Source organism: Alternaria viburni (genome assembly GCF_023758015.1).
Source record: "Alternaria viburni strain BMP 2772 chromosome Unknown scaffold_30, whole genome shotgun sequence".
In the NCBI taxonomy this organism is placed as follows: Eukaryota; Fungi; Ascomycota; class Dothideomycetes; order Pleosporales; family Pleosporaceae; genus Alternaria; species Alternaria viburni.
The window spans coordinates 346,089-371,981 of record NW_026055799.1 but is presented as its reverse complement, the minus strand read 5'-3'; the positions used below and the strand labels follow the sequence as shown (position 1 = coordinate 371,981).

Below are 25,893 nucleotides of genomic sequence, written 5' to 3'. Positions count from 1 at the left end.
ACTTTGCACTTATCTTGTGAGTATGTATGCTGCTAGCCTGTTAATCTGGTGGATTTCCCCTGTCTTTTTTCTGATCCTCCTGAACCCTGCAACCTGCAATCCAGTGAATACTCACAAAAACAGTCAATGCAGCGGCGACAAATTAGAAAACGAGATGGTTGTTGCTGTCGGGCGTTGGCTTACTCCCGCCCTGACTCTTGGCGAGGCTATGTGGAGGTCAGCACTATACCTAAACGCGAATCGCTGAGGGTAGAGGGGTAACACCGCACAACTTCGCCTCTTTGACACCGATCAGGTCTCCTCCTTTTATCGTTAATATCTTGGCATTTGCGATGGGTTGGCTGCGATACTGCGTCACAGTTGGTGGCATAATGTGCGAAAGGCTTTAGCCCATGAGCTTTAGGGATTAGCGGTGCCTGCCCTGGTGCGTTCTAGTTACTTTCTCTTATTGTTACGTAGCCTTCCCGCTTTCTTCCATGTTCCTTCTGTTTTTATCTTCGCTGGGTTGCCTGTGTTTTGTCAATTTGGAACAGCAAGCATGGTCACGATCGAGACAATTACTTTCGATGATCCGAAAGACTGGAATGATTTTTACGGGACCGCGGGCAGAAATGCTCCACTAACAACCTTCTTCGAGCCTCCAGTCGGGTGCTCAACTCAATGGATAAGTGACTCAAACGAGCCAGGGCTGATTCGGAGCGGATCGGACGGCCTTGACAATGGCCTGCAAACCGACTACTTCGCACGTTGCAATCCGTACTCCCAGATAATACCACAATATAGTCCTGGAATATGTACCTCTGGTCAGGATTTGGTTCGCGTATCTGAAATACGTCATTCAAGCTCGGCGCTATGGCTTGGACTCTGCTGCGACAGGTTGTGTTCCCCGTTGGAAGGATATTGAGTACATAAACGGCTTACACATCACCCAGGGGCATGACAATTGGCGTATACGCCAAGTGTGAACAGAATTTCACATCTCCTTTGGACGTCTTGACGTCTTTCACCACTACCTTGAGCTCCTCGTGGAATCTCTGTGAGTCTGAGGACTCTACGGTAACTGCTGTGGATCTCACAACGGGTATATGCTCTGGGGTTCCGACCGGAGAACAGGCGCGAACCCTTAAATTTACAACTGTTCGGCAGCCGCAGACCGAAGTCCTGTCAGGTTCCGCACGTGCCGAACTGTTGTGGGTGTTTTGGCAAACCAGCGATTTAACCAAATTTCCTATCGAGTACGCGTCGTCGCTCGCTTCAATGATGAAAGTCCCGTTCATAGTTACAACTCCATCAAACACTACAACTCGATCCAACACTACAACCCCGGAACCGGCACGCCCAGCTGCTGACGCTGAAAACAAAGGCTCCAGTCTGAACCCCGGAGCTATAGCCGGTATAGCCATCGGAATTGGCGCCTTGGTCATATCCGGCATCGTTATTCTCCTGTACCTTTGGCGAAGACGGAAGCGACGACAGCGTTCACAGCATCCAGACGTGCCTGAGATGGAAGGAAGTTCAAGAGGTTTGAAGCACTTCATGGGTGGGAAATGGAGAGCTGAGACAGATGGGACTTCAGAGCCGGTGGAAGCTGGATCAACAAGTGTGAGGATTATTCCAGGGCCGCCCGTGGAGTTGGATAGTACACAGAGGGAAAGGGATCAATAACGCATACCTGGGTGTGGAGAAGGAGGAACGCACTGCAATGCCATGCAGGTTGATGTGTTGGAAACACACGCGAGAAAGCTCTTACGACTCTACCTAGGTATTGCACGAACGAGAAGCGATAGACCGTCGACGCGACACCTTACCAACGAGAGGATACATCTTCCACTCAAACAGGGCCCGGTTTCGTACCGCGCTCGTCATCGACGTCTGGAGGTTTTCTTGGTGCACAGCCTGGAGGGACTCTCGTTAGACTTTATCGACACAGCAGCCTGGCAGTGTAGCATCCCTCAGCCTCATGTAATCACTTAGCCACTGCTGCACGCTGCCATATCTTGGGCAATTGCGGCTGTGCTTCGTTGATTGGCTACTTCTCTCCTGTTTGGCACTAGTCAATATCCACTCTATTTCCGGAATGCGCATCTCCATCCCCCTGCATCGCAACCTCTAGCATCTGTCGTGCTCCCATCTCTCATCGACCTTACCTGGATAGGCCTGCTCTATGATGTGGGTAAAGAGAATAAGGCGTCCAGTTCGGCGTTCAGTCGCATCCATGCGCCTACGACTAATGACCTAGATGATCTCGCAGCTTGTTACCGGTTTCCGATACGGTGTGGGGGCCAGCCTTGTGATGCGGCAGGGCTGTTAAGTGTTACTCTGTGGCTTCGGGCGGGACAGCGCGACACCGCTGATAGGGTCCGCTCCGCCTGACAAGGCTTGCTTGTGTTAGTAGGCTGGTTATGAGAGGTCGCCGTTCATCTGGTGGCTGCAGGCGGGCCACCGGTCAGCCATGTCGGAAGATTGGTGGCCGCCCCGCAACCTTCAAGTCGCCGATGTCTCAACTACTATGCGCTCGACTTCGAGTTCATAGTTCCCGTGTTCCCAAGCCCTTTCTCCTGAAACGTTCGTTCTTACGCTCCGTTCGACTTCCCATCAACATCAAGCATGGTGGTATCCAGCATAGCCATTGTTACGGACCTTGCGCAATGGAGCAGTTCAGGTCCATCTGGCGATCCTCCCCCTCTGACAACCAGATATGATCCTAGCCCGGGATGCGCGACTCAATGGATACACAATCCTGTCAATACCACCAACATCCGAAGCGGAGACAATAGCCTTGTCTGGCAATCCACAAACGGAAACCCGGGTGGTCAGACCGGTATCGCAAGTCTTCTATCAGCGAACTACTGGAAGTCTTGCCGCCCTTTCCTCCAGCCGATAGATCAGCCTTATTACAGCCCGGGGATATGTACAAGACAACAAACGATAGCTGGTATAGAGGAGCAGCGCTTTGGCAGCTCGCGAAGGTGGAAAGGTTGGTGTTGCGACAGGTTGTTTGCCCACGGCTGAATCCGAATCTCTAAACCCGGGCTTACGTATCCACCAGGGGAATGTCCATGACAGTTCTTGGACAGGACTGCGAAGGCGAATTTTCGACTCCTAGGACTGCGCTCGCAAATTTCACGACGACAATTATAGACCAGTGGGATAGGACTCAAACCATCTCTGGCATTGACACAGCAACGAGGTTTTGTACAAGATCTGGGGGTTCCCAGACTTGCGCAGATCAGACGACGCTGCAGAGGCCGACTGTGTTATCTTCTGGTATGGCTTTTGCTACTCCCTTCGGGGTGTATTGGGAGGAAAGAGATTTGTCGAACTTTCCTCGCGACTATGCTTCGTCACTCGCGTCCCTAGTTGACACTACATTTGGAGGCAACAATACGACGGCAGATCCATCTCCGGATTCAAAAGACGATGGGTTAAGTCCTGGTGCTATAGCGGGTATAGCCGTCGGCATAGGCTTATTCGTTATCATCGGTGTCGTCAGCCTCTTGTTCTTGAGGCGAAGGAAAAAGCAGCAGAGAAAACGTCTTCAGCAGCCGAACGAGGCGGAGATTGATGGAAACTCGCAAGGGTTCATGCACCCTACGGACACTAAATGGAGGGCTGAGGCGGATGGAAGGTCGGTGCCCGTCGAAGCTGGGACGGGAGGCGTGGTGCCGCGGTCGCCGGTGGAGTTGGATAGCACGCAGCGGGAGAGAGACGGTTGAGGATACGGAAAAGAGAAGGGCGCTTTCATGATGGCAATTGAGCGATGCCTATCGTTCTCTTGAGTCACTGTTGCTTGCATACCCGTCGTGCATGCAACAGGACTGCAGGTACCCTATTATGGCATCGATCACCACACAAGGCGCACAGGGTATCGTCTATACTCGTTTGTGGAACTAAACAATGCATACCCTTGCTCGTCTCATGCGATTCTGCGCTCGCGAAGTGCATTGCAACGAATTCGAACTGCAAAACCTACAAGCTTCCGAAGTAGCCAACTCGGGTACTGTATTTTTACATTTTGTCTAGTAAAAACTGAGGACAAAGTACAGGGAAACATTGGATCGGCCCGTCGTGTAGTACAGGCTGCAGCTCCTGCATGGAGTTCACATATACGCGCCGACAGCTACGCCGCATATTGCGGCGTAGCAACGCTACCAATCAAAAAACAGTTCGATGCTTGTCGTTTCTCCACATTTGAAACCAAGTTTCGTATCGCTGGCCAAAACCTTCGCGTTCTCTTTTGCCCCGCACATACTGCACTGTCTTCTTTTCTCTACCAATTCCACTTATCATGAATTCATCAGTTGCTACTGTCACCTTGCAGTCAAATTCCTTGTACAGCGACATCAGCCCGACGTCTTTACCGCCGCTTGTGACTGTATTCACTCCTCCAGCGTCATGCTCGACACGCTGGATGTACCTCTCGGGTGGTGACAATGAACAACTCTTTAGTGGAATAGATGTGTCGATCAGCTTTCCTGCAGCTTTCGACTCATCTTATTACTCAGATTGTAATCCGTACGGGACAACACCGGTGTATAGCCCAGGAATGTGCGGCCATGGCCAAACACTCGCCAGAGTATGGGAACTCCATCTTGGGGATGACCTCTATTGGCAGGGAGGTTGTTGCAACGAGTAAGCTATATAATAATGTCCCATGTGGATCACTCATTTAACTATATTTTAGCGACATGATCAGCGATCCTTCAGTGCGGATGTGCAAAAAAACCGTGTCGGAAACCACAACTGTGCTTGCTCGGTTCAACACCACGTGGGTCGATAGCTCTGGACAGACCTCCACGTTTCTCCATGTCATCGATAAGAACACGGTGTTGTGCAGCACTGGGGGATGCACGACCATTCCTCTAAAGAGTGAGACGGTGATTTCTTCAGCTGTAGCTTTCGCTTCGCCGACCTTCGTCTACTGGCATTCTAGCGACCTTGCGTTCTTCCCTGAGGATTACGCATCTTCTCTTGCAGCCGTGATGAGTGTTCCATTTGGCAACCCTGCTACACCCTCCTCGCTGCTATCGACCACGCTGTCGTCAACCGATTCCTCTTCAGTGCCGCCAAGGGCCTCGCCAAGTCCAAATTCGGGGCTAAGTCCAGGCGCCAAAGCCGGCATCGGGGTTGGAGTGTGTGTCTCCGTCATAATTGGTGTCGTCTTCCTGTTGTTTTTATGGCGAAGGCGGAAACGACAACGACAACAACAGAAGGATACACAGCAACAGGAGCAGGAGCAAGAGACATCCGCTCAGATTGGGGTCGCAGAGATAGATGGAGATGCGCGCGACTCAAAACGCTTTGTAGGTGGCCATTGGAGGGCTGAGACCGATGGAACGTCGGCTCCAGTCGAGGCTGGGTCGACGAGTGTGCATATCATATCTGGACCGCCAGTGGAACTAGATGCCACCCATGCAAGAGATGGGGGTTAGGCCAAGAAAATCCATGTAGGATGTTACACAGGGATGAATGAGACTCGGGAGGAGCGAGAATTAGAAACAGAGCTCATTGAGAAAAGCACCTGAGCAGACTTGCTGATGTTCCCGGAATAACCACGACACGGTCAGTCACAAAGTATGAGAGCACCATGATGAGGGGAAAGCAGAAACAACGATGCGATAGTGTAATGTCGAAACCAATATGAATGTTAGGTACATATGGCCTGTTCACAAAGTATAGCGGAAAAGAAGGCCGGGCCCGTTGGCGACACCCTCCAAACCGACCGCTTGGTCAGACTTGCGATTCAGCTTCTGCAGCCAGAAGCGCAGCACCAATGACGCAGTCGCGCAGCAAAGTAACGCTACTGTCAAGACGATACAGCCCATGCGGTAAAGGCTAAATCGCTGAGTTAGTGACTGTTGATCTGGAACATGGCATGAGACTTACGGTGCGCTCCACGCGGGGTATAGGTAAGCAGTAGCGATGTTCGTCGCATTCGACACAGCCGTCGCCAAGGCGAGTGTAACAGCCCTCTTTGCTTTCGGCCGTGCAACCGTTGCAGAAACCCAAGGCAAGATAAGCTGGAAAGCAGAGAAAGATCCCATAGCTTGTAGGAACATTGCGAAGTAGCGAGGGCCAGTCTGGTACGTTGACATGGAAATGATCTGACCGACCGCGGAGATGACGCACGCGGCGACAATGTGGAAGCAATGTTCACCGGAGCGCCCAGAGTGCCATGAATTCGCGACCGAGAAGATGAAGGCCAGGAAGTAAGGTGGCGCTGTAAGCAGGAGCGTCTCCACGCGTGGAAAGCCGAGTGTCTGGACGATGGATGGGAAGAAGTAGGTGAAGCTCATGGATACGACGGCGCATGTCTGGATGAAGACGAGTAATGGCTAGAGGTGGCATTCGACGTTAGCAACGCGTACTGAGTTACGGGTTTCGATTCTTCGACACGCAATGATGAAATAAGAGAGATACGTACCACTTTCGGATCAGAGAAAGCCTGTTTCAGTCCGACGAAGACCGATTCGTTCACTTCATCTGCCACACCGTCGTTCTCGCGGTCAAGTCGCCACTGTGCCATAGCGGTCTCTTCAGCTGATAGGAACGAGGTATTCGATGGGTAGTTGGGAAGAAGTGCGTATCCAGCAAAGGCCATAACGATCGTCAGAGCGCCCTCTAGAATGAAAATCCAGCGCCAAGATGGGTAGCCACCAAGACCTTCCATGCCATCGACGATACCCGCTGCGATCAATCCACCAAAAGCCGATGATAAAGTGTATCCAGAGTAGAAAGTGGCGATACGACTTGGTAGCTCTTTCCGCGTGTACCAGCACGAGAGGAAGAATATACATCCAGGGAAGTACGGTGCTTCCGTTACGCCGACCAGGAATCTCAGTGCGACTAGTCCAGCGTGGTTCTGAACAAATCCTGTAGCACCAGACACGATACCCCAAATGATGACAACTGTTGGCAGATACAGCCTAGGCTTGAAGATGGAGAGGAGCATGTTCGATGGAATCATCATGGAGATGTAACCAGCCCACAGCACCATGACTGCGGTCTGGTACTCGACATCGTCGATACCCAGTGTGGCTTCCAGACCTCCGAGACGTGCGTTGGCAATGGCATTCCGATCAAGGACGTTGAGCAAGAAGAGGACGATCAAGATGGGTAGAGCTCGGAAGTCGATCTTCCGCACGAGCTTCTTCTCGAGGGCGGTGAGCTGCTCGGGTGTGTGATTTCGCAGGATCTCGGGGACGGAGTTTCGAGATTCATTTGTAGCTTCAATGTATTCGCACGCTACATCCTTCTCCAGAGAGTGCTTTTCGGCGTCCATATTGATGGCTTGGATGTGACTTCGTGGTTGTGACGGTTCAGGATGAGGTCAGATTGACGCGCTACCCCACGAATCTGGGGTATACTGCATCTTATACTCCCGCCTTGGACCCGTACAGTCATGTCGTCGTCTTACCTGCTGGTGTTGGCTAGCTTAGTGTGGGATGAGATGCGGGGGTTCCCGCATCTAGCTATGTCTCCCGGCCGGGTAAGGTCGTCCATGCAAGTCGCACATGCATAGCAGGTGTCATGGCCAGCCAAGTCTGGTGATCACGGCATTCTGGCCGAGACTTACTGAAATGACGCTTGCATGCTAAAGTGTCGGTCTTTGAGCGAGTTAGCAATGACCTAGGTGAGAGATGAGGGGAGGACCGGGGATGCGCCGATCACGGTGCTTTATGTATAGCCGAACAGGGTCGTGATGGAACGTGCCGACGGGCAGCATGTGCATTCAGTCACCGACAGTGCGTAAGGCTGTACTGCATACGATACGGGTATCAACACAGACCAAGATAGTTTGTGTAAGATAATAGTGACCTGGCCATTGAAATGCGAATGGGTAACCTCAGGCATGTATCTTTGCAGACGTAATCATTTCTACCCAATGGTCTGGATGTCATAAGAGAGCGCTGGTTGAAATGGCGGCAGGGCGGCTTTGATAATTTCTCAAATGATTCGTAGATTGATATATTATGCTGCGACTTCTACAGTATTGACTTGCACACTCTCAATCTTCTGGCTCGCCTGCCCGGTCCCCTTCACATTTTGTTTCGGTGCGAAAGCCTCCACATAATCCCGAACAATTTGATCAAACCCAGTATCTCTCACGAACCCAAGGTCCAGCGCCTTAGTGTTGTCAAACTCAGCAGGCCATGAGTATAGAATCTTCTTGCACGTAGGTTCGTCCTTCATCTCAAGCAGTTCAAGCTTATCGCTACCTCCTACCCTCGCAAGAGAGTCCATCATATCCTGCACTGAGACGCCGATACCAGGGAAGTTGAGGCAGCGATCAAACTTGGATAAGCGGTTGATGTCGAAGTCTGTAGCGGCGTAGATGAGATTTTGGACTAATATCCGGGGAGAGCAGAGCCAATGTCGCCATTGCTTGTCCTCTAGTGGAATGACACACTTGATGCCATTCATCGGTTCGCGAATCATGCCGCTGATGAACGAACTCGCCGCGGCGGTGGGCTTTCCAGGCCGCACCGAGACAGTAGGGAAGCGAAGTGAGATGCCGTCGATAAAACCGCGTCGTGTGTATTCGGTGATGAGGTACTCGCACATCATCTTCTCCGCGCCGTAGCTAGTCTCTGGCGTCGGCATCTGAGATTCCGTGACGGGTAATGTGACGGAGTTGTTGTATACTGCCTGACTTGATGCGTATACTACTCTCGCTCCTGGGCACGTTTTCCGGATAGACTCGAGTAGTGCGCGGGTCGCGTCGAAGTTTGCTTTCATGCCCAGTTCGAAATCGGCTTCGGCGCCTGAGGACATGATGCCGTGGAAGACATAGACAGCCTCTATGTCCTTAGTAACGACAGCATCTGCTTCTGTACATAAGTCCGCCTTGATGGCTTGTGCTCGTGTTGAGGATCGCGCATCTGATGGAATGGGTGGTTCGATGATGTCGGTGAGGATGAGTGAATGTGCTGCTTTCTCATCGTCAAGCAGCTTCTTCGCTACGAGTTGACCGATGAAGCCGGCGGCCCCTGTGATAAGAATGCGCATTGTGCTTTTGATGAACTGGGGTAGTGTGAGATGGCATGCGGCTCTGCCAAACAAACTTTACTCATATACGGATCGCGCTCTGCAACCATCGGAGCGGTGCTTCGGCCGACTGTACGCCGTTGTGATGCAGGCATGTTGCTCGCGACACCTTCTCCTCTCGGTTCATTGTATCCGTAATGATTAGATGCTTGATAGTGATGGTGGTGTCGGCCGCGGTTGCGGTTGCTAAAGGCTCGTCGCTGCCTGCGAGCCATCGGAGTTTCGCCGGGCCCACTTCTCCGCAGTCACGTCGGCAGATCGACTAGCGAGGTGGCTGCCGCGCCAATTGACAGCCTCGCGAACATTACAATCGTGTTGGACTTACTTCCAGCTTTAGCACGGCCCAAGCATTGCGATCCGTCGTATCACAAGATGGTTGACAATATGGCAGACAGATCTGTTTCAGTAGAAGAGATCAAGAAGCATGCCAGTGAACACGACTGTTGGATAGTCGTAGATGACGTGGTATGGGACATAACAGAGTTCATACCAATTCATCCTGGCGGGAATGAGAGTGAGCGATTTCTTGCATCTAGCAGAAAACATCCAAGAAGGTGTCATCTTTTTGGTCAAGCAAAAGAAGTCAAATTTCTTGCTATCGCATGGGGACTTGCTGGGTCAACATCGTCTTCTACTGGACAACATCATTACAAAGAACCCACTACTAACATCCTCTAGTAATAACTAAACACGCCGGCCTTGACGCCTCTCTGACCTACAGCTCTGTTCATTCACCGATCCTCATCTCCAAAACGCTCTCCCCAAGCAAACGCATCGGCAAAGTCTCGTCCTCAACACCCTCCTACGACCTCCTCAAACCTCCTCCAACAGAATCCGCCCAGCCCGCCCTATCAATCGCCTCAAAACCACCGCTCAGTAGTTTGATAAATAGCTACGACTTCGAAGCCGTCGCCGAAAAGGTGCTCGGCAAGAAAGCATGGGCCTTTTACTCAAGCGGCGCCACAAACCTGGTGACGCGAGATGCAAACAAGAGCATGTTTGATCGGATTTGGTTTCGACCGCGACTATTGAGAAATATCCGGCATGTTGATACGAGAACGAAGATGTTAGGTCAGAGTGTGGAATTGCCATTTTTTGTTAGTCCGGCGGCAATGGCGCGATTAGCGCATCCGGAGGGAGAGAGGGCGTTGGCGAGGGGGTGTGAAGGGAGGGGTGTTGCACAGTGTGTATGTTCATATCTCCGTTCGCTGTGAGAGCTGGGAGACGGGAAGGTGGGAAAGATGATGTGCTAACACGAATTGCCAGATCTCAACAAATGCGTCGTTTACCATGCAAGAAATTACGGGCAGTGTGAAAAAGGATTCCATACCCTTCTTCTTCCAACTCTACGTCAACAAAGACCGCAAAGCATCTGAACCTCTTCTCAAAGACGCGGAAAAGAACGGGATTAAGGGCGTGTGGTTCACCATTGACGGGCCTGTGCAGGGGAAACGAGGTATGTCTCATCCCTCCCTAATACAACCCATACTAATCCCGTATCACAGAAGGCGACGAGCGCGTAAAAGTCGAATCCGCGACCTTCGCCAAAGCCGCCATCAGCGGCGCCGCAGCCACAAACGACAAGAAAGGCGGTGGCCTCGGTCGCACCATGGGCACATACATAGACGACACGTTTAACTGGAACGACATCGCTTGGCTGCGCAAAGCGACTAAACTACCTATCGTAGCGAAAGGAGTACAGACGGTCGAAGACGCGGTGCTGGCCGTGAAACACGGGCTAGATGGCATAGTGATAACGAACCATGGAGGGAGGAATCTGGATACGTATGTCCTACCCTACCTTCCCTTTCCAAATCCGCAGAATGATAGAGTGGTTTGCTAATAGACACCACCAGTTCCCCACCCTCCCTGCTAACCCTCCTCGAAATCCGACGCCACGCCCCCGAAGTCTTCTCCAGCCTAGAAGTCTACCTTGACTGCGGCGTCCGACGCGGAACTGACATAGTAAAAGCGCTGTGTCTAGGCGCTAAAGCTGTTGGAATGGGTCGGCCGTTTTTGTATTCACTGACGTATGGACAAGAAGGTGTGGAGCACTTTATCGACATTATGAAAGATGAGTTGGAAACGACGATGAGGTTGTTGGGTATAACGTCGTTGGAGGAGTGCCATCCGCGGTATCTCAACTTGGGGGATGTGGAACATTTGATTCCGAGGGATTTGGAGGGCGGGTTGCCGGAGATTCCAGGGAAGGGTGTGAGAGCGAGGTTGTAAAGTTTGTGTGTGTTGGGAGAACGGAGCATTGGGTTTATCTGTGACTTATTCAAAATCGCCCGACTCAAGTGCCCTTTTGTCAGCTCTCTCCTCTTGCATCTTCCTCTCCCTCCTAAACTTCTGATCCAACCCCGCAGCCTTCAACACAGCGAACCGCACGTGATCAACACCCAACCTCTTCCCTTCTACCAGCGTCTCCGCACTCACACCTAGAATCTCTCCTAGCGCACCGCCTCCGACCGGCGGCTGGATATCGTACTTCAACTTCTCCATCGCTTTTCTGAGTTCTTCGGGGCTACCTTTCGGGGACAAGCGACGCAGCACTTTTCCATCGTGGCGTTTGATCTCCTTGGCTGCGGGGATGTATAGTTTGTCTAGCTTGGAGAGAATGACTTGGTGACTTACACCGGCCAAACGCAGCGAGGCGAGCAGGGAGCGGTCTTTATCTTTGATACCGTGTTCGGCGTCGATCAAGAGGAAGACGCGGCGGAGTTGCTTGCGGTTGGTGATGTACTTCATGATTTCCGTACCCCAGGATGCGAGTGAACCTTCGCCATAACCGGGCATGTCAACAATGGTTAGACCACCGAGGCCGACGATCTTTTCGCGATCTTGACCTTGTTTCTTGATGGTTACGCCGTTGCCGGCGCCGAGACCGTAGAGGTTCATTGTTTTGGTGAAGCCTGGGGTAGACGAGGTACGCGCTAGTAGTGCTTTGATATCGGCGTTTACGACGGCGTTGAGCAGCGAGCTTTTGCCAACGTTGGAACGACCGACAAAAGCCACTTCCGGCACATCGGACTCGGGGAAGAGACGGAATTGAGCTATGCTCCTTAGTAACTTTGCGTTCCGGCCGTGGGTAGTGAAGAAGTGGTTTGCAGTCGTTTTCTGTGCGACAGTTGGCGGAAAGGTATCCCAGTACCAATTGAAGTCTTGCAATTTGTTGAGATTGAGCGAGAGTGAACTGATTGGTGTCTCAGGCGCTGAATATAGTGTTGTTTCTGGCTTTGGTCTTCTGCCCAAGGGCGCTGATGGCGGAGAGGGTACAAGCTCGTCTGCGAACGATTTCTTACGACCAGAGGGGAAATTTGTCTCCCATTTGCGAATGACAACACTCTTCGGCTTTTTGATAAGAGGTTTGTGAGGTGCGTTCATTTGCGCTAGTTCGATTTCTTTCCCTTCTTCTTTTAATTGTTCCATCTCCGATTCTCTCTTAAGTCTTCGACTCTCGCGCATTGCTCGCATTTGTGCGGTGGTCATGGGTGCATCTCTGTTTTGTTGCCGTCTCTCGCGCATCGTAAGAGGTCGTGGTTCATTCGCTACTCGTTCGAGATCCTCCGCAGATGGTTTTTGCTCGTCCGTCAATTCTACGCGCAGATTGTTTTCCGTCTTGCTCATATGCAGTATACTGCGTGTTGGCGCAGTCGGCCTGAACTTCGCTATCGCATCGCCATTCCAGTGCTTCCGTATCCGTAACCTCGCGTTGGGCGCATCATCTTGAGATGCATCGGTGGACTGTAGGCGTACTTGCGATCGCGTGACGGTTTTAGACGGTGGGCGCGACAGCCGTTGTATGCAACTGCGGCATACGTATCGTGAACTTGGCGGTAAGTTGTTCATTGCGTTCGTGCAAAAAGACGGAGAAACAGTGGTGGTGGATGTGAAGTTCACGACTGGTCCAAGCTCTTCCGCACTTTTCGCCGCAGCACTTCCGTGTGGTGAACTTGTCCAACATCACCAACAGACTACCACATTTCGAGTACTACGGTCCCTAGGGCTCCTTCCGATCATTCAATCTCCTGAATCAATCTAAACACCTCCACCACCCACAATGGCACAACCCGCGACCCCCCAAATCCTCTCCATCTACCGACGCCTCCTCCGCGAACTCCCCTCCACCCCCCAATTAACCCGCACTCAACACCAAAAGCTCTCCGCACCTTCAAAACTGCAACAGCGCATCCGCTCGACACTCTCGCAATCGAACCCCAATGCCAACGCGACAAGTCAATTACAACAGGCGGAGCAATTCATACAATATGTGCAGGCGCAACGGATGCATTCAACGCTGCTGGAGCGGTATAATCCGGGCATGGGTATGACGGAAGAGGAGAGGGTTAGATTGAGCGCGAGGAGGGTGGGTATGAATTTACCGGTGGAGTTTGAGGAGGAGGGTGGGGAGAAGGCTTGAGGATGGGGGACGGCGATTGGTAGGAGTGAGATGGAAGTGTGCGAGGTGCGATTTCAGACATTGGAGGGCATGATGGCTGGAGGGATGACGCGCTGCTAGAGTCTACAAGATATGGATCATGCAATAGAGGATCACCGGCATCGCGACACGAAACCGGAGTCTTCTCGGATGAAATGAAGAACACTGAGACGGACTAGCACATATGGATGAACTAAAAATGTGCATATGCAATGTACGATTAGAACTGTACAAATCTATAAACTCAAACTTTCAACACAGTAATCCGACCCTCAGTCGACCAAAGTCTCGTACTAGTGTCGCCAATTAAGGCTATGCTGCTTTTGGTATACATAACTCCGTGTTCGCCGTACTCTTACACGCCAAGGCGCATATCCTCGTTCTACTCGTGAAAATGCTTTGCGAATCGTCTCCCATCTATATCCGGTTGTGACGCTCAGTCCTCAAACTTGAAGCCCTTGCCGCCAGAGGTGTCAATCATGCCACCCCTGTAGGAGCCCCTCTTTCCCTTATTTTTCTCCTTGGTGAAGCCCTTGCCCTTGGTGACGATCAACTTGGCGTGCGCGCGGTCGGCGTAGTCGTAGGAAACGTAGGCGTTGCTTGCGAGGTTAGGGTCGACTACGACGTCGGGCTTGATGCGCTGGAATCGGTTCTCGACGTGGCTTCGCTTTGACTTGGGAGCGTCTTGTGAAGGAGAGCCGGCCTTGCGCTTGTTGTTCTTTGGCTCGGGGGATGTTGCTGGCAGAGTCTGAGACGAGTCGCTGCCAGAGGCCTTGCGCTCGAGCGCGGCTGGTTTCTTCTCATCGTCGCTGTCGGAGTCGGAGGAGCTGTCCGAAGAGCTGTCGGAGGAGCTAGAATCGCTTGAGGACGAGGGTGTGGCAGCCTTCTTCCCGCTCTTCTTGGCCTTTTTCGTCTTAGCTGGCTCTTCGTCCGAGTCGCTGTCGGAGGAGCTAGAGTCGCTGGAGTCGCTGGAGTCGCTAGAATCTGAAGAGTCCGAGTCGCTTGAAGCAGACGATGATGAGACTGAAGCGGCCTTCTTGCTCTTCTTCACTTTCTTGTCCTCCTTCTTCTCGGCTTCTGAGTCGGAGCTGCTGTCGCTCGAGGAATCGCTGTCTGAGTCGCTGGACGAAGAGTCGCTGGAGGCATCGGACGAGTCGGAGTCAGGAAGCGGGACGTTGGCGGGCTCTTCTTCAGAGCTGCTATCGGAGTCGCTCGAGTCGCTGGAGGAGGAAGCGGAGGAGGAAGACACCGATTTGGCCTTCTTCGCTTTGGGTTTCGCCGGCGCGCTTTCCTTCTCAGATTCGGAATCGGAATCTGAGCTGGAGCTGGAAGAGTCGGAGCTAGAGTCGGAGGAACTCGATGAGCTGGAAGCATCGTCCTTCGCAGCTGCCTTCTTTCCAGCAGTCTTCTTGGCCTTCTTTGGCTTTGCCTCGGCCTCAGACTCGCTGCTTGAGTCGCTGCTGGACGCGCTTTCCTCATCGTCGCTAGCCTCAGAATCGTTGTCGCTCATGGGCGACGCACACCATCGGTCAAACTCCTCGTCGATTTTGGTGACAGCATCCTTCTCGCCCTTCTTCTTGAGGAACTTCTTTACCAGCTCAAGCTGGGGAATTTCTGTCGATGCAGCCTTCTGCTTCTTGTCGCCACTAGACTTCTTAGAAGCCTTCCCGGTAGCCATTGCGCGGTACGTGTCGTGTTTCGTGGATTGCGGCGGTGGAGTGGTGGTGCAGGCGTGAAAGGTAGCAGACGTCGCGCAAGAAAAAAAGTACGTTAGGCGGAATGGTTCAGCGCCCCGGCTGCGCTAGGCCCCAAACGTGATCCCTGTCCCGCGCGCCTGCCGTCTCATATGGAGTACACGACGCCAGACGTCCCTCTCCGCACACCACCCATTGCCTCTCTTCACTCGCCGCCCACATTCTTCCCTCGAACGGCGCACTTGGCAGCACTTGTTCCGGGACTACCGCATTGAGCACCCCGATTGCTCCTCACCGCCGCTCCACCCGTCGACGTCGCATCGCCCGGCCATCGCAAGACTCATTACCACCTTTCGCGATTCATGGCAGCTCTCGGAGGACCTCTCGCTAGCGCCCGGCGGCAGTAATCGGCGCATCATTCACCCACACCTTCAACTACCCCATCGGCCTTACAGATAGCCGCACAGCAGAATGGAGGGGAGGCCACGCAACTACACCAACGGGGCGGGGGACCCTCGAGCTCCTGCCGGCCGCCCACCTGGCAGCTCGAGGGGGGCGCCTTCTGCCTCCAGCTCCACGCCCTCTGGCATGTCGCGCGCAGAACGATTCGACGACGAGCGGAAGAGAATCACCGAAAGCTGCTTCTCCAAGACGGATGACCAAGGCCAGCGTACGTGTCTACATCAGTGCCCGCGCATCTTGGGATATATGCTTGGCATACACCTCTACGTGCTATAGCATCGACTGACAAACCCAAGTCCAGGAATCCTACATTACCCACATTCGCGTCCAAGAAGATGGCGGCTACCCGCAGTCCCCCCCACCACCGAGCTCGGCCCCCTCGAACAAGAAGGCGCGCATCATCATGATATCAGTGCGAAACACAGGCAGGGTGAAGCTGCACAAGGCCAGGGAGAACGCCAACGGTTCCTTCTCCATTGGAAAATCATGGCCTATGGAGGAACTCACTGCTGTCGAGAATTACACCCATCTCAATCCCACCAGCGAAGAGGAGGCTCAGCGGAAGCTATGGGCAGGGGAAAAGGGCTTCACTGTGACTATCGGCAAACCTTACTACTGGGAAGCGGGCACCGCAAAGGAGAAGGAGTTCTTTATTGGAAGTATGGTTAAGATCTACAACAAGTACACTAAAGGAGACTTTCCTATCCTGACAGGGTTCAGCGTGACAGAGCTGAACAGTCTGACCAACGGACAGCCGCATCTCGCGACACCAGAAGGCCGAGCTGCCGCAGCCAGTGGTCAGGGTGGTCAAAGTCCGTCCCAGAAGCGCCCCGGGCCACCAGATCAAAGACCAATGCCTCCGAAGTCACCTGGACCACCGCCTAGAAGACCTGGCGAATCTCCGCCTATATCTGACGGGAGAGCGCTTCCACCTGGCCCAAATCCAAACTTCCGGAGACCTCCTGGAGAGCTAGGGGGGCCACCTAGAAGACCAGGACGACCAGACGACTTGGGTAGACCGAGCACTGGAGATGACGCCCGTAGGCCTCCGCCATTCATGCCGAATTCAGTTTCGGTCGCGCCATCTATGCCCGACCTTCGCCAAAAGCGGTCAATGGACCCAAGCATTCGCTCTCGGCCTAGCGGTGATAGTATGCGGCCTCGTCCTGGCCAGGGACAAAGCCCTATCCCACCGCAGTTCGCGTCTCGCAATTTGACCCCACAATCTTCGAATTCTGAATTCGCTGGTCGGCCACGAACACCGGATTCAGGCAACTTCCCAGCAAGCTTGAGTCCAGGGCGCGGGCCGCCACGTGAGGATGCGCAATCGCAACGGTCGGAAAGATCCATTGACGAACCATCATTGGACGGCGCGCCTCCAAGTATTGCGCCACCAGATCCACGCAGACAGAACGGGTACCCCTCGCCTAGGAGAGATCCGTCGCCCAGGGGTCTCAGGCCTGGAACAGCCCAAAGCGCTGGTCGACCGGGTACAGCTCAGAGCAACACCAGTTCAAACTTCACACGAAACGAGGACATGCCACCAGAAGAACCGCCTCAAAGAAGAAGGCCACTAATGGAGCCCCGTCCATCCCAGATGTCGCAACGCAGTGTCGATAGCCAAGGCGCAGAGCCACGCTCAACATTCCATACGCCTTCAGGCTCGCCTGCTCCACCACTGGAAGTACCGCCGCGGAGACGACCTCAGGAGATACCCGAGAGACTGAAGCCCGTTTCTCAGGAAAACATCGCGCCTCCCGCAGACCCACTGCCTTCTCGACCACCACAGCCTACGCCTCCTCCCACATCACCCCTTCCACAAATTCCGACTGCGCCAATACCAGCAGCACCACAAGCTGAGGAAGCAGCGGCGCCTGCAACACCACCAACAGCGCCTGAGCCAGAACCGCTAGAACGCACCAACTCAATGCCTGAGGATCAAGAACGCCCTGGCCTTGGGCCGATGGTCAAGAAGCCGCTGCTTAACGATAATGCGGCGACCAAGTTCCGCAAGGCAGCAGCTGCGGCAGGCGCATTCAAGCCTCGTGCTGGCGGAGCTGCTGCAAAGCTCTTCAACAAAGAGACGAAAACAACCGATGAAGCAGACGGCGTCAGCGCAGTGTTTGTGCCCCAGCGGCCAACACCAAAAGAAACACCAAAAGAAACCCCTCAAGAAGAAGTTGAGCAGAAACTCGAGGAGCCCTCCAAATCCATACCAGACAGGTCATCTAAAGAGCGACTGCGCGTTAGTACCGAGGTGGTTCCGTCTGTTACAGTCTCTGGCCCAGGTGATCGCACTGTGGCTGGCGCTGTCCAAGAAGTGGAAGAACATCCTGCTCCGCCACCCCCAGAAAAAGCAGCGTCAAGGAACATTGAGCCTGAGCCCGAGGTGCGCCGAAAGAAGCGCCGGTCCAACCAACAGATTGTCAACATATCCAAGCTTGGTATAGACCCGAACATCATTGACGAACGGGGATTAGAATTTGAGAGTCTGCTGACTGAACTGGGATGGGGAAACAACGAGCTGTCCGCCAAGCATATTGAGTCTCTGGAGAATGACATCAAACGTGAAATTGCCCGTGTGGAGGCAGGGAGCTGGCTAAATCACCTGGAGCAGAAGGACGATCGCGTAGAGGCTGTCGAGCGCATGTTGGACCGCGCGATCGCTGAGTGCGACGAGCTTGAGGGTCTGTTAACCCTCTACAACGTTGAGCTGAGCAGCTTGAACGATGATATCGCTTTCATTGAAGCACAGAGCCAGGGTCTGCAAGTGCAGACTGCGAACCAGCGGCTACTGCAGCACGAACTTCAGCAGCTAGTCGATACTATCTCGATCACATCAGATCAGCTGGAGTCATTGAGACGCGCTCCTATAGGCAAGATCAACGGACTCAAGGACATTGAGTTTTCTTTGGTTCTGCTTTACAAGGCACTCATTACAATCGACCCTTCTTTCGTCGCCGGAGCTCGACAAGGCACCATCAGCAGTGGGCCAGGATTTGGTAATAGCGACTTGGCAACGATGCAAGCTCTGCAAGAGAAACGAGATAGATACCTCAACGAGGGATCCATGTTCCTCGAGAGGCTCAAGAAACATATGGAAATCACGTTCGGCGCAGCCTTCCTTTCGACGAAAGACGCACTTTCGAGACTCGATGATCAGGGATCTGAGCCATCTCTGAAGAGGAATGTAGAAGCGCATGACGCAGGTCGAAACGAGTTGTGGATGTTGAGCCCAATCATGCTGTTCGCGAAAGAAATCGACAGGGCAGCATGGGACTCTCTACTACGCATGTATCAGACTCAAGCAGCGCAGGTGTATCAACAAGAGGTCCGCGACAATATCTTGGCATGGAGACGGTTCGCAAGAAAGCCCACTGGCGAGGAGCAAGAACTGCTCTTTACCGCACAGGAGAAAGAGCCGGAAACTACCTCCACATTAGGTACGGCAAGGAAGCTGACCGTTAAGCGAAGTCAGACCCTAGCTCGTGGTCTAAGATCAGCGTCTGGGGACAAAGATGGCAAGGCAAAGCCAGCGGCTCAAGATGGCAAATTCCACGCATTCAACGTTTTCGCTAGGATCCTAGAAGACACCGGTCCGGTTCTATTGACGGAGCAGAATTTCATTACTGAATTCTTCCATGCTACTTCAACCGACTCGCTTGACTTCCCCGAGGCCGTGCAAGCCGCGCCCCCTGAAGCGCGTCGTGGCCCCAACCTCTGGATCCGCAAGCAGTTCGAGGCGGACCGAGCTATGGCAAAACATGTCACTGGTGTCATGGAGGAGATCTTCTCTTTCTGGCCCTCTGAGATTCAGAGCCTTGTGGACTGGGCTACCAAAGCTGATCCTCTGTAAGTCAAATTTACGTTATACATCGCTCGCTCACTGACTCTTCTCAGGCAAGGTGTAGGCATTCTTTGTGCTGTCGACCGGAAGTTGCTCGATATCGCAGAGACGGACCAGGACTTCTTGACAAGGAACCTGCGAAAGATACACGAACGTTTGCAGGGGCTGTTCAGCCGCTTCTTGGACGAGCAGATACGGGCCATTGAAGATACGAAGGTCAAGATCAAGAAGCGCAAGGGAGTCATCTCTTTCATGAAAACCTTCCCACACTTCTCTGTCGCCATCGAGAACATGTTGCCGCCTGCTTCAGAAGGCGGAGACAAGTTGGAAATTCGCGACATGGTTGACGAAGCGTACCAAAGGATCAACAAGGCCATGTTCGAGAGCTTGAAGGTCATTGCCAAGGAGTCGCCCACCGTCATGGCTTCCCAAGGACAGGGCGATCCCGAAGACAAGGAGGCGCTCAACTACCACATTCTGCTTATTGAGAACATGAACCACTACATGGAGGAGGTTGATGCCCGCTCGGTCAATGTCCTAGAATTCTGGAAGGGTAAGGCTCAAGACGAATACAGCGAGCACATGAGTCTGTATGTCGACGCCGTCATCCGGAGGCCACTGGGCAAGCTTCTGGTAAGTAAACAACCTCATCCTAAGCCACTCAATCTAACATGATCCAGGAATTCATCGAATCAACCGAAACCCTCCTCTCCCAACCCGGCGCAAGCGCCCAAGCCATCGCCCAACGCTCCTCGCACTCCCGCTCAGTCTTCAAGAAACTAGTCCACTCACACGACGCCAAAGAACTTCGCAAAGGCATTGAAGCCCTCAAGAAGCGCGTCGACAAGCACTTTGGCGACGCCGACGACCCGACTATCAGCCGCGACCTTGTCTTCAAGGTCCTCAAGGAATGCGAGAAAACATACAATAAGGTATCAGAGCGCATGACGACTATCAACCAAGATGTATATAGTGGGGAGGTGGAGATTGATTGGGGCACCAAGGAGGTCGAAGCCGCGTTCAGGAGATAGAGTCTTCGGAAAAGTGGGAGTCGGCATCTTCTCGGGTTTGTCGTGTAGTGTCAATTGTATCGCTGTGTTGTTGCTGGTATTTGTTGTTGTGTTACTAGGATTTGTGTATTGGAGTGTTTTGCATTGACGCGTCTATGGGGATTGAGTTGGTGTTGGGATTGCATGGCTGGGTGCTGGGTTAGGTACGCGGCTTGCATGGTGTTTTGGAGCGGCGCGAGTGGTTGCGAAATGTATCGTTACGCCTTCGGGCTCACATCTTTGCCATTATACCTACGCTATTCCCATATCCAACATTTGCATACATTCTAGACTACAATGCAGTACGTCAACACGCATCCTTATGCACGTAAGCAAGATCTCGTATCCTGAATGCGAAGCCCGCCGGCGTCCGAATGCACCGAGCCCTACGCGCTATCCGGAAGCTTACCGTCGGACCCCAGTCGCAAGTGGAGGGTAAGCGAGAAATGACGGCATCGATCCTGACTACGAGTCTAGATCGCCAGGCGCTTTGCAACAACGGTATGCGCCGGATGAACCGCCGATGAGTGTGTTTGTTGGGTTGGAATAGCGAGGTTGCATAAAGAGTACCTGAAGATCCTCCCGGTTTCCGATTTGAGGGTTATATGTTGGGGTGCGCCGAAGTTTCTTCAATAGCATTTCTGATTTCGAAGCTTTGCGGCAATATGACGCTCCTGCAAACTCTCCTTCGCGCGACTGCGTTCAAGAACCCTCTTCTACGTACCCTTGTTCCTTCTGTTGCGCTCGCGTACGGTATTCAAGCTGCCGTTGCCGTTCCCTCCATCGCAGCGCAAACGGAACGGTACTATGATCTTTCCGGCAGCTTCACATACCTGTCCTGCACAGCGCTCAGCTTAGTCCTGCCCTACATGCGCGCCAGAGCCGCAGGCACCATCACCGGCGGTATAACCGAGTATTTCAGCGCCCAGGGCCTGGGACAGGGCACGTGGTGGTGGAGACAGGCGCTTTTGAGCGCTGCGGTGGGGATTTGGGCTACGAGATGTATGTTCGCCTGTTAACCCGCAACTCGAAGAATGAACGAAGTACTGACAATGATTTGATAGTGGGTTCATATCTCTACAAACGCATATCCAGCGACGAAGGAAAAGACTCGCGTTTCGACTCCATCCGGACCTCCCCGCCCAAATTCCTCGTCGCCTTCTTCGCTCAGGCAACATGGGTGTCTCTCTGCACTCTCCCCGTTATCCTGGTGAACTCCGTTCCACGCTCCGCTTACGCAACTTCACTCCTCGGGCAAGCCGTATCCTCAAAACCATACCTAACAGACATCCTCGGCCTCGCCATCTTCGTCTTCGGCCTTACCTTCGAAGTCGTCGCCGACCGCCAAAAAGACACCTGGGTCCAAGGCAAAAAGCAAAAGAAACACTCTGAAGAGTTCCTCACACACGGCCTGTGGAGCAAATCTCGGCATCCGAATTACTTTGGCGAGGCGACGTTGTGGAGTGGTATTGCGATTGCGGCGGCGGGGTTGCTGGTTAGGCAGCCTGCGCAGGCTGCGTTGGGATTGAGTGGGGGCGTTGGGGGACAGGTGCTTGTGGCGGGTATGTGTGCGGCTAGTCCGGCTTTTGTGAGCTTTTTGTTGCTCAAGGTTAGTGGGGTGCCGTTGAGTGAGGATAAGTATGATAAGAGGTATGGGGATCGCAAGGATTATCAGAAGTGGAAGAGGGAGACGCCGATGTTTGTGCCGAAGATTTGGTAGGTTGGTGGAGAATAGTGTAGAACATAGGTCTCTCTCTGGACATGTGAGGAGAAAAGGCTGTTGGTGGGAGCTGAGTATTGGGGAAGTAGAAGTTGAACAAAGGCGTAGAAGATGATTGAAACGACGTTTCCCCCTCAGTTCTTCGGCGCTTTCTCTACTATCCGCAAAGCCTCTTCGTCCATGATTCCTGCTTCCACCAACGCTGCAACCGCATCGCGTATCCAAGTCTGACAATTCCTTATCTCCACCTTCTTTCTCGGTACCTACCACATCCAGTCAATCAGCCACTCAATAAACAACCTATACGGCAAAAGCCTCACCTTACTATCCGCAGCAACCAAACTCGGTCCCGGCGGCTTTACACCCAACACAACCTCCTCCAGACGATCTCTCGCAATCTGATCAACGGACCACTTCCCATCACCCGTTACGTCAACGACATGCTCGTCTGCGACGTCACCCAGAGAGATGAGTTGATGCCGCCGTCCATCAGCACCAATTTCGTAGTTACGTTCGAATTCTATACTGAAGCCGCTTGCTGCATCGCCGGTTGCGTTCAGGTACGTTCCGGTTTGAGGGTCGCTAGACGAGGGGTGCGGAATCCAGAGACCCCAGTGCGCGGGGAAGAGGGGGGAGTTGAAGACGATGAGGTAGATGGGCCGGGGCATGATTGTAGTCGTTCCGTGGTCCATGTGGTATATAGAAGGATTGAGGTTGAGGCTGTGGTCGGAGGTTTTGCTGGCAAGCAAGGGGGTGCGCAGCGCTAATGCACTGTGCCGCCCCCGCGATCAGCGTTGCATATTTGGATGTCTCAAGTGTGCTAGGCATCAGCTTCGTATCTGTATAAGACGATAATGATTGAGAAGATGGTTGTCAGTAAGTTGACTCGCATCTCTAGGGTGTTGCGGGAATCACTCATAAGCCGCTTTTCGAGCTTCGCAACATGCCGGTCTTAAATTTACCAAACTGGCTTCGCATGTATGTATTCCGTAAGTACTCGGTATGCTATACTAACAGTATCCAGTGTCTTCCTAATGTCTACTCTAGCCTCCTTCATACCACAGCTCTATCGCACTATCAGCAGAAAGAACAGTTCGGGCATATCAACAAATTACCTGCTGTTTAACCTCATCTCAGCAACGGAGCAATTCGCCTTCACTTTCTTCTACATCGTAGATTCTATCCGAGAAGACAAAGGTTTTCACCGAGAGCCCGTTACCGTGGGGAATTGGATCGATCTCGCGCAGACCGTTATTGTACTGCTGTATTGGCTGTGTTTGTAAGTGCCGTTTTCATCAACTCTATTTCTCCATTCATACCTGGATACGATAGACATACTGACTACTTCCGCCCGCAAAGCTCAATCCTACATCTCCACTACCCCTCCTCCTACCGCGACGTATCAACAGCTTCCGCAATAAGAGCCTACGCAACATATTTCTTCATCCTAGTCTTCCCCATTTTTGTTGATGCCTTCTATGCCAACGACATTAACTGGTTCGACCACCTCATGTTCGCATGGGCATGGCATGGCGCGCACATCCTCTGTATCAACTGGATTGTCATCGGTTTGGGTATTGCGTCGTTCTTTTGGCAGGCGAGAGCGTTTCGCGCGGAGAACAACGAGGGAGAGAAGGATGCACTGAGTCGTTTCGGGCTTGCGATGCAGGTGGTGGTATTTGGCGTTCTGGGCATATTATGGGGGTTAAGCGTTGAGGTGCCTTCGCGGTGGGACTGGTACGATGGGTTTTTGAGGTGGTGGGGTGGGTGGTATCATTATTCGGGCTGGCTTGCTGTTGGTTATGTGGTGTTTGCGGGCGTACAAGCGGGGTTGCTTTGGGAAGTGATGCGGAAACGCAAGGCAGGATATGGAGGCGATGATGGTGATGAGACGCAGCCGTTGCTGCACGCATGAAGGCATGTAAGTAGCTCGTACTAGGGAAGATTGAGCAGCTGTGCTGCATTCATATTGTTGTGGAATAGATGTTCATGAAGTCTTGAAGCAGTGTAGACTTCTAATCCGTACGTTTTGTTGCTTTAGTTGGATAGGGCGTAAAAGATGCGCGTGGGTTTGAGAGATTCTAACTCTCTCAATGAAGGCTTACTGATTGGAGTGCCCTTTGCCATCTTGTCTTCATGCAAAAACTTGTTCGCTGCCATGAAGTTTTATCTTTCCGATCATCAAACGCCTGCCGCTGTACCCAGTAACTCCATCATGAACCGCTTGGGCTTTTATGGAGTAGCGTCATGTCAAAGTCACTCCCCTCACTCTCCACTCTCGCCATCGTCCGCCATATTGCTATCCAGCATCAGCTCCTCCTCCTGCGCCACCTTCACAGCCTCCCACTTCTCCCTCTCCTCCTCCGTAACCAGCGGCGTAGCAACGCGCTCCCTCCGCGCAATAACTTTATCACACCACTTAACAGCCTCATTCCAAGCCCCCTGCATCTCCCTATCATCGATCACCACCCCACAACCCTTCTCTTCTCCCTTCCCATCCACACCCTTGATCAATTCCGGCAACCCTCCAACGACCAAGTCCCTGAAGAACCACCAGCTGGGCAAGAAGTTCAACTTCGCTAGCGCGGCCAACTTGAGGGGCGAAAACATGGCACTGTACTGGCAGGCGCGTTGGAGCATGACGACGTGTTTGAATGCGATTTGCCACATCGTGTGCGCTATGTTGTCGATGTGACTGGATGTTATGGGCGTGGAGGGGACGAAGGGGAGTAGCGTGGGCTGGGTTTGGAGGACGTGGCGGAGGAGGTTCTTCATCAGCTGAGAGGACTGAGCTGATTGGGTGGTGGCAGACAGTGGCGCGGATGGCTGTTGCGTGGTGAGTGTAGTGGAAGTGCACTTTCCCGGCGGTGTGAATGCGGCGTAATGGGAGATCTGGGATGATATCAGCATGTAGTCACCTAGGTATTCCGTGTCATGTACTTCGTTCTTCACCTCCTCGATCTTCTGCTTCTTCGGCAGGGACTCGTCTCTGGTCTCTGCCTGAGCAGTACGCTTGTCCGCTCCTAAGGACTTGATCTGGACATCAGCCATCTTCGGTGAAATTCCCTACATTATTGTCAGTCTCGCTCCTGAGAACATCCCTGGCGGCACGCCAAACTAGGGAAAAACTGAACAGCCTGGAGCCTACGTTGACGTTGGGTCCCCTACTTGGCAAGGTTTTAGGTCAACGTAGTCTGCAGACCTGTTCAGTTTTTTTTCTTGAATGAGGTGGCGGTTCATCTCACCTCGGCCTTGATCTTCCTTTTATTGTCCACCATGACCGTCGGCTTCACAGCAGAGATTTTACGCTGCTGCTGAACAAGGACCTTGGGTGAGCTTTGCGCATTCGAGTTCTTGCGTTGTTGCTGTGTCTTAGAAACGGCTTGGGAAATGGATGTTTTGCGCTGCTGCTGGGATTTCGCGGGGACTTTGGGGCCTGGTGTGGGAGTGATGGGGCTCTGTCATCGTTAGTATCCTGCTTGTGGTTGTTCATGCTATGTAAGCTCAACTCACTTTCCTCGCTGTAGGGGCCTTTGGGTTGATAGACATAGTGAGACCCGGCATCTTTTCGGCACGATGGTGCTGTAGTTAAAGAGAATGGTGGGAAACTTGGTAAGACGCGTAGAGGGCGT

The 25,893-nt window shown here is 52.9% G+C and overlaps 10 protein-coding genes across 10 annotated transcripts; 4 read left to right on the top strand and 6 right to left on the bottom strand.

Annotated features, from left to right (window-relative positions):
* Positions 1–5,666: 5,666 nt before the first annotated feature.
* J4E79_010436 (uncharacterized protein) lies at positions 5,667–7,282 on the bottom strand (the record flags this gene model as incomplete). The annotated part of the gene is made up of 3 exons (XM_049359274.1): positions 5,667–5,835; positions 5,887–6,335; positions 6,425–7,282. The coding sequence occupies 3 exons, from the start codon at positions 7,280–7,282 to the stop codon at positions 5,667–5,669; spliced, it is 1,476 nt and encodes a 491-aa protein (XP_049206359.1).
* Positions 7,283–7,971: 689 nt separating this feature from the next.
* J4E79_010435 (uncharacterized protein) lies at positions 7,972–9,009 on the bottom strand (the record flags this gene model as incomplete). Its single annotated transcript, XM_049359273.1, has 1 exon — positions 7,972–9,009. One exon carries the CDS (start codon positions 9,007–9,009, stop codon positions 7,972–7,974), a length of 1,038 nt encoding a protein of 345 aa, XP_049206358.1.
* Positions 9,010–9,420: 411 nt separating this feature from the next.
* J4E79_010434 (uncharacterized protein) lies at positions 9,421–11,280 on the top strand (the record flags this gene model as incomplete). Its single annotated transcript, XM_049359272.1, has 5 exons — positions 9,421–9,562; positions 9,727–10,235; positions 10,315–10,504; positions 10,554–10,833; positions 10,905–11,280. 5 exons carry the CDS (start codon positions 9,421–9,423, stop codon positions 11,278–11,280), a joined length of 1,497 nt encoding a protein of 498 aa, XP_049206357.1.
* A 45-nt stretch (positions 11,281–11,325) lies between these two features.
* J4E79_010433 (uncharacterized protein) lies at positions 11,326–12,678 on the bottom strand (the record flags this gene model as incomplete). The annotated part of the gene is made up of 1 exon (XM_049359271.1): positions 11,326–12,678. One exon carries the CDS (start codon positions 12,676–12,678, stop codon positions 11,326–11,328), a length of 1,353 nt encoding a protein of 450 aa, XP_049206356.1.
* Positions 12,679–13,111: 433 nt separating this feature from the next.
* Positions 13,112–13,471, top strand: J4E79_010432 (uncharacterized protein; the record flags this gene model as incomplete). The annotated part of the gene is made up of 1 exon (XM_049359270.1): positions 13,112–13,471. One exon carries the CDS (start codon positions 13,112–13,114, stop codon positions 13,469–13,471), a length of 360 nt encoding a protein of 119 aa, XP_049206355.1.
* A 454-nt stretch (positions 13,472–13,925) lies between these two features.
* On the bottom strand, positions 13,926–15,167 carry J4E79_010431 (uncharacterized protein; the record flags this gene model as incomplete). The annotated part of the gene is made up of 1 exon (XM_049359269.1): positions 13,926–15,167. The coding sequence occupies one exon, from the start codon at positions 15,165–15,167 to the stop codon at positions 13,926–13,928; it is 1,242 nt and encodes a 413-aa protein (XP_049206354.1).
* A 487-nt stretch (positions 15,168–15,654) lies between these two features.
* J4E79_010430 (uncharacterized protein) lies at positions 15,655–20,523 on the top strand (the record flags this gene model as incomplete). The annotated part of the gene is made up of 4 exons (XM_049359268.1): positions 15,655–15,853; positions 15,942–19,497; positions 19,546–20,125; positions 20,173–20,523. The coding sequence occupies 4 exons, from the start codon at positions 15,655–15,657 to the stop codon at positions 20,521–20,523; spliced, it is 4,686 nt and encodes a 1,561-aa protein (XP_049206353.1).
* A 683-nt stretch (positions 20,524–21,206) lies between these two features.
* J4E79_010429 (uncharacterized protein) lies at positions 21,207–22,261 on the top strand (the record flags this gene model as incomplete). The annotated part of the gene is made up of 2 exons (XM_049359267.1): positions 21,207–21,543; positions 21,606–22,261. 2 exons carry the CDS (start codon positions 21,207–21,209, stop codon positions 22,259–22,261), a joined length of 993 nt encoding a protein of 330 aa, XP_049206352.1.
* A 134-nt stretch (positions 22,262–22,395) lies between these two features.
* On the bottom strand, positions 22,396–22,929 carry J4E79_010428 (uncharacterized protein; the record flags this gene model as incomplete). Its single annotated transcript, XM_049359266.1, has 2 exons — positions 22,396–22,488; positions 22,582–22,929. 2 exons carry the CDS (start codon positions 22,927–22,929, stop codon positions 22,396–22,398), a joined length of 441 nt encoding a protein of 146 aa, XP_049206351.1.
* A 1,597-nt stretch (positions 22,930–24,526) lies between these two features.
* J4E79_010427 (uncharacterized protein) lies at positions 24,527–25,825 on the bottom strand (the record flags this gene model as incomplete). The annotated part of the gene is made up of 3 exons (XM_049359265.1): positions 24,527–25,327; positions 25,507–25,719; positions 25,775–25,825. The coding sequence occupies 3 exons, from the start codon at positions 25,823–25,825 to the stop codon at positions 24,527–24,529; spliced, it is 1,065 nt and encodes a 354-aa protein (XP_049206350.1).
* Between the last annotated feature and the right edge of the window lie 68 nt (positions 25,826–25,893).